Source organism: Arvicanthis niloticus, chromosome 6, assembly GCF_011762505.2.
Source record: "Arvicanthis niloticus isolate mArvNil1 chromosome 6, mArvNil1.pat.X, whole genome shotgun sequence".
NCBI lineage: Eukaryota > Metazoa > Chordata > Mammalia > Rodentia > Muridae > Arvicanthis > Arvicanthis niloticus.
In genome coordinates, this window is record NC_047663.1 from 73454091 (window position 1) to 73466632 (window position 12542).

Below are 12542 nucleotides of genomic sequence, written 5' to 3' on the forward strand. Positions count from 1 at the left end.
TGTTCGGGAAGGATGGGAACTTTATGTTGTCCACAAACCTTTCAGGCTGTGGATCTCAAGCATCATATATTATGCCACAGCCTTATCCCTGAGCCACAGCAAAGCTGTGGGAGCTTAGCTATGAGTGTCCTCATCTGGCTTTTGTCAGAAGCATCCGTAGGGATTTAGAAAGCACTGGCCCTGTGCAGTGATGGGTGCCTGGTGAACTGAATGGATCCCCAGACAGTAGCCATGATAGATGGACATAGCTTCCTTTGCTTATACAGATGACCGAATTAAGCCTTCAGTCAGGATTTTGACGACTTCTGTTCAAGACTGTCCTTAACACATTCATCTCTGGTCCTCAACTTGTAACATCAAGTACCACATTTAAATGAAGTCTGATGTCTTTATAAAACCAAATCTCCATCAGTTCTTGAGAGTCTTTAAAATCTCTATTCAAATACGGCATTCATGAGGCCACACTGTCCCTTGGTCTTTCCTCCAAGGCTTCATCCCCTATCATAAATAAAATATATTTGTGTTTTTGTGTTGGATATCAGTCTCCTCCATTACTACTTCCTACCTGCCATGAAACTAGGGAGGAGGCCTTTTTGTTTGTTCATTGATATAGTCTAAATGCCCAGAAAAGTGTGACAAGAGGACCTGCAGAAAAACTTGGACTTGGCAGGTGGTGGCAGTGCTTACGAACATGTAAATGCACACCAGACTTCTGTGGTGATTCTGAGTGCCTTGTTTTGTATTAAGAGAAAGTGGGGTCTTTGCTTCACTCTCCTTCTAGTACAAAGAAAAGATAGGCTAAGTCACAAACCTAAATAAATTCTGCATAGGTCTTGAGAATATCCCTGCATCCCTTGGGTTCCTTATTTCTTTGATGACGAAATGGCTTTAAGACTTTTAACCTTCCAGTAATTGTCAGGAATAGACATATTCGTGTGTCTGATATTGATTAGTATCAATGTGCACGTGTGCATCACAGATAACTTTCTGCCTAAAGCAACTTCAGTGGCATCTCACACTTCCGCTCTCTAGGATGGTGAGCATTAATGTTCATAATGATACTGAACCATTTTCTGGTTCATCAAAAGAAAGTATTTTATACTTATATGCAAATTATCTGCTCTTACTACTTAATATTTATATGGTAGAAACTTACCTGTTTGTATGTGTGCACTCAGCTCCTAAATTCCAGAGCTGTTTCCAAGTACTTCTGTGACACCAGAATTTTGGAGTGTATGGTCATCTTAACATTTATGTAACTACTTGCTCTGTCCTCTGTCCCTGTATAAGACATGTATCTCCTGCCCTTGAGCCTCTGATTCCTCACTCTTTTCCAACAAGAAATGGCTTTCTCATTTCCCTTGCTGCTTTACCAGAACCTTTACCTGCTCTTGGACTTCTGAGCTCTCCCTGGCATCAGAGGGGTTTGTTAGCTGTACTCTCTCAATAGTCTCCACATGGAGAGACTGCCCTGTCCCTCCCTTCTATATCTTTACAGATCTAGACCTAGCCATGTCTCCCCAGAAGATATCAGCAGTCACTGGCTTGACTCCAAGCCTCCGTTCTCATTTATGACAGCCACTTGCCTAGAGCCATGAAGTCATCTCATCCTTACATCTTGCTTCTGCTGTGGTGGCTTACAGCTGCAATCAGTACCATAGCTGAGGTCTGACTACAGCTTGTGTCAGCTCTTAGCATACCCTCTTAGCAACATGAATCCATACTGGTTTTCAATTTCTCCCTGGCCTTCAATGATCTAGAAAACACCCTTCACACATGCCAAGCAAACTCCCTCCCCAAGGTCTCCCTCTACACCTGCTGGGTCTCTTTTCTCCACAGGTGTTTTCCCTTATGCATCCTAATGCATATTCACTTGTCCATTTCCTTCTCTAATCTCCCCATTACAGGGAGTGGGCCTTTCCCCTGAGGAGCCCTCCAACACAAGCAGAGCTGCAGACCTCATCCTTCTGCCTCTGCTTCACTTTTTTTCTTCATCATATTGATTGCAAAGGATATGGACATGAAGTTATGTGCTTATTTGCATATTAAACTTTCTGTTGCAGAGATGGAATTCCTGGCCTAAGGTAAAGCAGCAAGGATTTATTTGGTCTAAAGATTTCAGAGGTTTCTGTCATGATGGCAGGAGGGTGAACAAAGGAGAACAGCATGAAAAATGGGAAGTGGGGAGAATGCTGGCTTCCCTGTTTCCAGTGGCTAGGCCCACAATGAGGGTGGGGCTTCATCTCTTATTTCAGAAAATTGCTTCCACAGATACACCCCAGCTGTCTTGTACCCATCTTCTAAGAGTTTTCAATCTGATTAAGTTGATGATCAGTATTAATGATCAGTATATTTCATTTTCTCAGCAAATACTCAAGAAACTTTTCTAAGAAAGTTACAGAGTCAATCTTGTTGCCTAGTGTCTGCATAGTGCATAAACTCTCAAGTACTGGTTTAAGTAAATGCAGGAGGAAGGAAAAAAAACATACAAAATAGCCTCAGTTTTCACATTTAAGGAATATCCATATCTATATCTATATCTATATCTATATCTATATCTATATCTATATCTATATCTATCCCAAATCTGTGGAAGCTAAACTGTATAAACTGTAGGATTCCTGATTTTAAAATCAATCCAAATATTCATTTAAAAAGAAAATGTTGTTCTTAGGCTGTAAACAGTCATTGACTCTCCTGGATGAATTTTGTGAGGGGAAAAAAAAAGTTGATTATTACATCAAATCTCAAAGTGACAAGTTTGTTAAAATTTTCTAAAGTTGTGCCAGCTACTAATAATCCAGGCCTAATGTTAATATGGCTGAATGAAAACAACCCTTCGCAGCAAATAGTTTAAAACCAGAAAGCTCAAAATTATCATGGCTAATAGAAGGCTGTGCATGTGCCAAGATAATCCAAAACGGTTCACATGCCACAATCAGCTCTGAAAACTCTAATGAGCCTGTACAGGAACTTCTGCCTGCTATTTATAAAAACTCATTAAGGGCTGTGCAATTATGTAATTTGGGTTTACTTTTTCATATTACCAGAAATGTTGACATGAGGCCTCACCCAAACATTACATCCCACCTCTCTTGATTTGTATCAAACGCCTTTCCAAGTCAAAGAATACAGGGGCTTGTCATTCTGCAGTTGACCTTAGCTCTGTCAAAGAGGTGCCATCCATGCGCTGGCATCTATCCATTCTCTACAAACTCGATGCTTTCTCTTTTCTGGGCTCACTGAAGTCCTGGACATAAGCATGGTGTTCAGCAACATGAGGATTGCTGTGACCCCTTTGGAAGCTTTCTTCTTTCCTTTCAAGACTGTCATTCTGGGACAAGAGTGAGTTGATTGTCTCTCTTTTCTGTGATGAGGATCCTTCATGCCTTCTTCCTAGCAGCTAAAACTAATTCTAAAGTTTCAACCAATAGAATGTTTTCTGTTGGCTTCTCTCATTGACTTAGAAGGTTGATGAAAGCACAGATGGGACTACTTTCATCCTTGTGAAGACCAATGTATTCCAGAATCAACCTGTAGTAACTGGTACATGGAGTAGTTACAAGTTTGTTCTGCTTTTAGCTTTGGTTTCTCTCTATAGAAAAGACAGGAGTATCCTTGAAGGGAAAGTCTGTGTTTTGCCTCAGTTGTTTTCAATGCATTGTATATAACTAAATGGATAACTATACTCCTTTTATACCTAATATTTTTTACAATCTTTCAAAATGCTATGACTGTAGATGAGTGATAGAGTACTTGCCTCTCTTGCATAATGCCCTAGGTTCAATCTCCAGTATGTCCAAAAAAATGGATTATAGCATATATTATATTTTGAGCATATTCTATCACATATATTTATACCCAGCATTATGGAACAAGATACCATGATGTATAATGGTCAGTTGAGTCAAACACCATCAATGAATGAACTGCCAGCTAATGCCTTCACTGTGAACCATCCCTGATTAGTAGAGCTAACTAAGTGAGGCCCGTCACATTTTACATGACTATAAAAAAAGAAAAAAAAAGAAAGAAAGACAATGACTGGGAACCTTGATTACATCAATATAACTTTAAAATTTATTTTGTATTTTAAAACATCATTTCACAAAGCCTGATAATATTTTTATACTGCAAATTATAAGGTAGACCTTATAAGTATATTATAGCTAACTCTTACACTTAGGATGAAAGAATCTTATTCTTATTAAAATGAACTTTTTTTTTAGAACTGAAACATTAACAGAAGACAGAAACTTGTAGCTTCTGGCGATAACAAACCATCATATGTCAGCCCACCAAGCATACCAGCTGTGTGGTTTTGCCTGTAACATTCTAGTGTTCCTTTATCTAGCAATGAAATGTGAGATGGTCAATAGAGGATTTCCTTGAGGAATTCCTTGATACCAACTGTATTTAGGAAGGAGTATCATCAATTACATTACCAAGTTCCTGTCCTTAATCCCTATGTTTGTAGGGATGCTCAGTCTTATTACAGAAGTACAGACATCACCATGAAGCTCTGCAGCTTCCTTAAGTAAAGGGACAATGGCTATGGTGTCTAAGTGCTAAGGTTGGCCCAGACTCTACTAGTCCTTATATTTTCTTTATCCATCCATTCATTGTTGAGCAATACATAGGCTGATTCCACAGCTTGGCTCTGTGGATAGTGCCATAATAACCATGAATGTGTAGGGATCTCTGCAGTCAAAAGCCAAAGGCTGTGCATGTTTTCATCCCCTGTACTCTGAAGGGTGCTTGTTGGCTTACAGTTAGAGGGTATGCTCTACCAAACATTTCTATGATTTTCATGTCTTCATTTATTATTATTCATTATTAGAGACTAAGAGGGTTTTAAATACCAAGAAGAGGTGGGTGTACATTTGGAAATATGTATAATGTTAAAACATTCTATTAAGCAGCATAAAGAAAACTTTGAACACTAGTGGAAATTAATACTGCCTTATGATTTTTAAAAATATTATACGTACAGTGTGTTCTGGTTATATTCAACCCATATTTCCCTCCTTCCTTCTCCAAGATCCACCATCACACACCACCTCCCAACTTCATCCTTCTCTTCTTAATAACACACCAAGCCCAGCATATGCTGCCCATTTATGTGTATATGTGGGGCTATCCACTGAAGTGTGGTTGAGATAAAAGTTACACCTTTAAGAAAACCAAGTCTTTGAACCAGTCAATGGTAGTGAACATCATTAATCTCAGCACTTTGGAGGCAGCCAGATATCTATGAGTTCAAGAGCAGCCTAGCCTAGTCTACATAGTGAGTTCTAAGACAGCCAAAGCTCTATAGAAAAACCCTGTCTTGAAAAATCAAGAAACAAACAAACAAACAAACAAAAATGTGACTTTCTCTCCTAGTGAAAACTGTTGATAATTCCTTAGCTAGGGATAGGGGCTCATGAGTCCCTCCATTTCCATACTGGAGTGTTGACTGTGCAGGTCCTATAAAGTCTTGTGTAGACAGCTACAACTACTGCAAGAACAATGGTCCTATCATGTCTAGAAGACACTATTTTTTTTTGAAGGAACTTAATTCTTTCCTCCTCTGTGTAAGAAAATGTACAAGGAAGAATATTTAGCTGGATATGTTTTGTTTCCCCAAACTATTCACATCTGTGCAGTTATTGGATGTGTGATTGCTATTGAAGACTGAGAAAAAGTTGTTAGTCACCATCATGCAATAAATATATTTAACCACTATCAAGATGTGGATACTGCTATATACTTTGCAAGTTTATGAGTTGATTTTGATCTCATATGCTGCTGTGGTGTTTCATTGACTTTCAGATAGACCAAAAGTTCTTACTGAACTCTCCAGGGCCCAGCCTCTTGTCTTTAGCCACTCTTTTAACCTTATCTCAAGCCCATTTCTGCTTTAACTGTCTCAAGCCAGACCTGTGGCTGCCTGTACATCAGAGTACTGTCTGTGCCCCCAACCCACACAGCCTAGGATGGTTTTGAGTCCTTCTTGTACATCTTTCTTATTATTCTTTGAGTCCCAGCTCAGACATTGCATATTGATGGAGTTTTTTCATGGCCAGTCATTATAAAATGATTTTCTTAATCCTAAACTGGAGTTAGCAGATGAAGCTGGATTTTATCTTTATAGAAGTACAACATGAATGGATGATATCCAGTACTCATCTCTAAGGGGAAACAGAGCTTTGAATCATAACATGATCTTAGGGGAAAGAAGCAGAGATACAAAAAAATACAGTAATCAGAAACAAAGAGAGCAGACTCTGAAGCCACAGTATCATGAATGCAAAGCAAAACAAGACAAAAAACAGGCATGAATACCAGGCAGGAAGGACAATTGGCAACCCACAAAACTTCAGAAGGTCCAAGAAAAATGAACAATAAGAAAAATTTAATGCAGTTTGAAGATGGATGTTTCTAATAGACCATTTCAGTAGATGCAATTGTCATAGCTAACCAATGATATGAAAAGCCTCTGCATTAATGAGAATAGGAAAACAAATAGAAAACACTAAAGACTATGAAGAACTTATGATTAAATTTTCTGCTGCTCAGACTCTATCTCTTGGTTCTATTAACTCTATTGCTTGTTTCTGTTCTATCTGTTAAATAATAACCCCTAATAATAATAATAACGCAATAACAGTGGCTACAGGGCTAGTTCTTTATTTTTATATAAAAAACTGTATAGGAAGTGATCTAGTGAGTAGTTAGGCCCCAGTAAAGCTGTTATAAAGTTAATTGTTGCTTTAACAGTTAATTAATTTGAGACGGCAGTAAAAATAGCCATATTCCTTAAAAAATAGATTTTAAAACTAAATAAAATTCTGGAAAATGGTGCTGGAAAGGAAAGTTTCATGGAAGGAGTGCCGCAAGTCACACAGTGCTGTGAAAATGGGGACAGGAAAGTGGTGATCCAGAGAGAAACAGTAGGGACAGCACGGGCCTGTGTCAAATTTCTGTGTCCAGCCTTACTTTATGTTTCAGAGCATGCTCCCTGGGGTTCCTATGTCACATTCAGTTTGAGACTTTCTAAAAATATAAATTCATGAGACACCCCGACATGCCTAAATTAGAATATCTTGGTATGAAGCCAAATAATCTGTTTTTAACCTGTCTCCCAGGGGAATTCTCAGGCTTCCTCAAACATAGGAACTTCATCCAGTTGGACCTTTACACTGTGTCTCTCCTGGGCCCAAGGGAACAGCTTTGCATGAGGTGCTGCCCCAGGCCCTCCTATGTGTGGGGTTCCTTAAAGATGGGGCTGTGAAAGGACTTTAGATTTGTGAGTATAGAGGCTTAAATAAACAGGTTAGATAATTTTTTGTTTTTTGAAAACAAAAAATCTTGAAACAAACCTAGGTTCAAAATATTAATATGTATTTAGAATGAGAAAGAAAATTAAATCATTAACTTTTAAAGGATAATATTGTCATAGCTAGAATAATATTAAAATTCAACTGCCTTACATCAATACTTGGGGGGAATCACACTGCTTTCAGTTATCTTTTTATTTGACATCTGTTTACCACTGTAATTTTGTGTACAGACAGTATGAAGATAATTGTCTCCTATGAAATTTTTGACAGAGAATTTAATTATTGATGGTTATCATATATAAACTTATAATTCTACATAAGAATACATCTGTTGTACATAACATATAGACACAAGTATTCTCATAAGTTCTATATTTCGCATCTAAAACAAAAGGTAAGGGGAGTGTAATTATGTGTGGTGAACTGAGTATTTTCCTAAGAATAGAGTATTTCTGTTTTGGCTAGGCGACCATGAAGACTGAACGATAGATTTTTGTTTTTACACATGTGAAAATGTCCTTTTCTTTCTAGTATACCTCTTCTTTACTCTCCATGTATTTATGGTGCTGCTGACTATGGGTCCCATTTACCAACAGTGTGTCCTCTTGGTTCAATTCTGTCATGTTCCCATGTTTAAAGTGAGTGGATGTCATGGGTTGAAAGTAAAGTTCCCAAAACCCATTCCACCAGCAGGAAAGCCATCAATGATATACCTGTATGCCTACTGCAGGCCATGTAAATATATTCCACACCATCCCAGCTGCATGAACTCTTTGGTTCAGTTTCCTCTTAATTGAATCTCCGGGGTACCCGCAAGTTCTCCAAAGTCTCATTGTGAAGGAAAACTAGAGTAGAGACAGACAGTATCTAATAAACTCCACTGAGAGCATCCCTTACATTCAGTTCATAGGAATATTTGACGGTGTTCTCACATTCCTGGGGCCCTCTTCCAGGTTGTTCAAAACAAGCCTGTCCCGGTAAGGACTTGAAACTTCAATTTCTTTCACTGAACAGTAATTATTTTTCTAACAAGGAACTAGAAGACATAATCGAGAACATCTCCCCTATTTGTTTTTTAGCAATTCAACACATGTAGATTGTTAATGAGAGAACATAACATCCTCAGTCCACATGGATCCCCCAACTGGTATGCGGTTATTGATATGAGTTACAGTTCCTTACATTTGCCTGGTAAAATCTTCTACTATAACTATTCCCAGAAATTTCCTCTCTGCCTTCCCTGCTTGTGGTTCATCTTGTAAACTTGGAGAGTGAAGAGTTGGGAACATGGTGGGACTGCTAGGCCCAGTGCTACTGAGAGATAGCCTTTAATCTGTGCAGCAAAGGACCTGAATTCAAACCTTATGATTTGACAGGGCTTTGAAATCTTCACAAGTCAATAATGGTGTTGGACAAAATCACTGTTTCTTGGGACTCCAAGGGTTCTTTGGAGATGTTTCAAGGAACTCTGCTTTCTTGATATTTAACATGATAGTTACAAGATTTTATCTGAAAATAGTTATACTATAAAAAGTCTTAACAAGGAAGCTATGTTTTCAGATGCTTTCCAAAATTTAGAATGCACTAGGCATCTTTTCACAATAATCACCTTGAGCCCCGGGTGGAGATCAGAAATTAATGTCTTTTGGATTTTAGTATTTAGTTGAGGTTGAGTGATGGCATTACAGACCAATAGAATTCAGGCTTGTCTACCTATATGGTAATGGGGGTAGGTAATGCTATTACTAGTAATGCTATTACTGGGTGCAGAATCTGTAATTGTTACTTGATTAAACAGATTGCAGGTGCCTTTTAAAAATGACAGCACTGATTTTGATGTATACTCCTATTACAGAGAGTTGCTCTTCAATGTAACCATTGTATTCTGTCAATTTGTAACTATGTATTTTTAAAAAAAAATCTTGCTATCTCTATCTCTACCCTCTTATATTTATTGAGCATACCTTTCCAACAAATGATCATTTCACACCTAGATGAATAGTGACACTCTTAGTTGTGGTGACTCACAGGGAAGCAGCTGAAGTAAGATGAGTTTCTCTACATTTACCCCAGAGCATCCTACAGATCAGAACAGCAGGATCCATATGCCAAGATTCTTATGTGACTCATCTCCCTGCTGTGCCAGAAGTATTATGATTATATACAGAGGTTAATTTCTATAACTCTCACTCAGATCTTTCAGAAAACTAGCAGCTAGAAATCAAAGGGCCTTACAGATATGACTCCAAGACTGCGGGATCATTGTCTTCTTTCATAAAATGATTGAATAGAAAATAAAGGTCTTGTCTCCTGTAGCCTTCCAGAAGATTTTTTTTTCTCTTTTTGATTGATCTTCATGCATAAAAGGGCCATGTTGTGTCCATATCCTTTACAATACATCTGTAATGTATAAGAGAGTTATTGGGAGCTGTGTGATAAAACTGAGATCATTTCATAGTGCAGAATTAGTCCTTGGCTGATGATTCCCAGTGCAGTGGAAATTAACACACAGTAGAGAAGGGTTTTGTCACTATTCTTGGTGAAGGTTCAGCAGTTAGCCGAAGTTGTGTCCGCAAGACTATTGCTAACTCCATAGGGAGAAGACAAAATTGTTGGATTTGAGACTTTTGTTTTTAACTCTCAAAGTAAATTGCCTGGTTAGTTATTTTTATGCTACCCACATGCAGTGTCAAGGTTAATTTGTTTGCTCAGACTAATACCACCTTGAATACTTTGAATACTTGAATAGGACTTTGGGGGCCCTCTGGATAGCATGTTCAAAACACAGTTGGGAGTCTAAGGGTTCCTTTAGCAAACGGCTTCCAGGGCATGCTTTCCTTCAAAGATGTGCATGAGTGTCTTCACACTCATCAAGAAATAAGGTTGCATCAAATAAAGGGACTGAGGTGAGTGAGCGCCCAGGAGAGCCGATTTTGTCCAGAGGAAACAAAGTTAGAGTTGTCAGAAAGTGGGGATGTACAGCCAGCAGCCAGCCATAGCCCTTCATCAGCTGATCCTCCCTGCTTTTTTCTCCCCTCTTTCAGAGGTTTTAATGTGAGTGGTTCTCTGTACCTGCTTCCTTTCAGATGCCTCAGGAACAGTACTCACACCACAGGAGCACCATGCCCAGCTCTGAGGGGCCACACATTTACAAAGTGGGGATTTACGGCTGGAGGAAAAGATGCCTGTATTTCTTTGTCCTGCTCCTCATGATTTTAATACTGGTGAACTTGGCCATGACCATCTGGATTCTCAAGGTCATGAACTTCACAATTGTAAGTAAAATGGTATAGATGTGTTAGCTCTCAATGGAGGAAAAGGAAGCATGGAGCAAGGCAGCAAAGGAATGTGGGAAACTGCTGTCCTGTGACCTGGCATTTGAGTTCAAGTTGAATAGGAGTACCAGCTTCTGTCTAGTATCAGTTCTTTGGAGGCTGAGAATCCAATTGTAGAGTCTTATCTGTCACTTAAGGTATCTTACAGGCCTCCACTCCATCATCACAATATGTCTGCATCCTATGGTCTTTAACCACCTTGAACAAGTAAATCAGAGAGAAAGAAAGGATAAAATGAAATTTGTTTTCAGGAATTTCAGTAGCATTCATGAATCATTTCACCAGGCAAGAGTTGGAAGGCACAAGCACAGCTGAGCTTCAAGAATCATCTAAGAATGTTGGTAGTCAAATTACACCTGCTTGTAATTTGTCAGTGAACTGCACTCTGGTTCACTAACAATATCCAGTTTGGGGAGAGAAACCTTTTCTGCTATTGCATGGATAAAGTGGAAATGAGAGGAAACCAGCTGTATCCCCTTGCTTTGTTTGTAAGTTTTTCAAGGATGTGCATTTTCACAAATCGCTTGTTTCTGGTGCTCAGGGAGTTATTTAGACCAGTCATTGACTTGTTGGAATTCAAGTGAAGAGGATACTGTTGCAAATATAACATGTGTGTAGTCTGAACTCTTTTTAATTTAGTGATTTGAGTCTGTAGAATCAATATAATTAACTTACTAATGAGGAGGTCACAGATGCTAATCTGTAGCCCAGGGAATACATTTTCTCATTCTGATGTCAAAAGTTAATGGACAGGCAATAAAACAACTCCTTATTGATAAAGAAATAGCATCATAACAAAGTGAACAGTGAAGTTTTCCTGTGAAAATCCCAAATGGGGAAATGAATATTTGGAGTGTTTTGAATCACAAAATGCATTTTTGTTCTTGGCTTGCTCAGGCTGTGTCTGCTGCTTGGTATGTTTTCCTCTGTCTTTCTAACCTGAAAGCAAAGCATCCTGATGCTTTCCGACTGGCGTTATGTATCTCATGTTATATTTACCTCTCCAGAGGATAAGAGCTTGCATGTGTTTTCCAAACAAGCTGAGATTTTTATGTATAATTTCTCTGTGTGCCTTTGTCTGCGTTACTCATGGTGGAGCCCACTGGTACTTGGGTTAAATGGGGTGTCTATAAACCAAGTTAGAGATATGGATTCAGGCTAAAGAATGGGTTATTCTTTAATATCCAGAGTTAAAGTTCAGAAACATACAACTGAAAGTAGCCCTAATGTTTCATAACTCTATCTTGAAAATGTTTCAGTTACTTTATAGAACATGAAATAGCTTTCTGTATTCCAATATCAACTTTGGAACAGAGCATTGGTCAATTTCCACGTGGCTGCTTTGAGTCCCTGATCATCATTCTAGAGTGTTGGTACACATTATGGTGTATTTGTAGATGGCACTCAATACATAAAATTTGAACACAGAAGGTTCATAGAAATATTTCAGTAAAGAAAAGGATACAATCAGATTTTATCTAGTGTTGGCAATTGAGGATGGAACAAAATGGAGGAAGTTTCTAGCAATTTCTGTGGGAGATGCTGTGTTCACCCCATGAGGTTTTAAGTCCAGCTGACTCTGATGTTTATTAATATGACTATTCCATGGTGTTCTTAAATTTAACATTTAAAAATTATATAAATTGAAACAGCTTTTATACTACTATATTAAACATAAGAAAGCAAGCAGTTAGGCACAGCATAGAGAGCAATAACTCAGACATTTAAGGGTAGACTTTACAAAACTTGACTAATGGCTGATATGTCAGGGTTGAGGTAAAACGACAATTTGGAAGAATTTCTGTTTATGGCCAATGGGAGAATGAGAGAGATGGTCAGACTCTGAAAGCATGATTGACTTTGTGACTTCTCCAGTGGATCT

At 38.5% G+C, this 12542-nt stretch overlaps 1 protein-coding gene across 2 annotated transcripts in view; it reads left to right on the top strand.

Moving 5' to 3' along the window:
- The window catches only part of Sgcd (sarcoglycan delta), a 539196-nt gene that overhangs the window by 167844 nt on the left and 358810 nt on the right, over positions 1-12542 (top strand). For both annotated transcript variants that reach the window (XM_076936992.1, XM_034505672.2), the window contains exon 2: positions 10412-10600. In XM_076936992.1, the coding sequence (XP_076793107.1) occupies positions 10412-10600 (189 nt within the window). The remainder of the gene's footprint in view (positions 1-10411; positions 10601-12542) is intronic.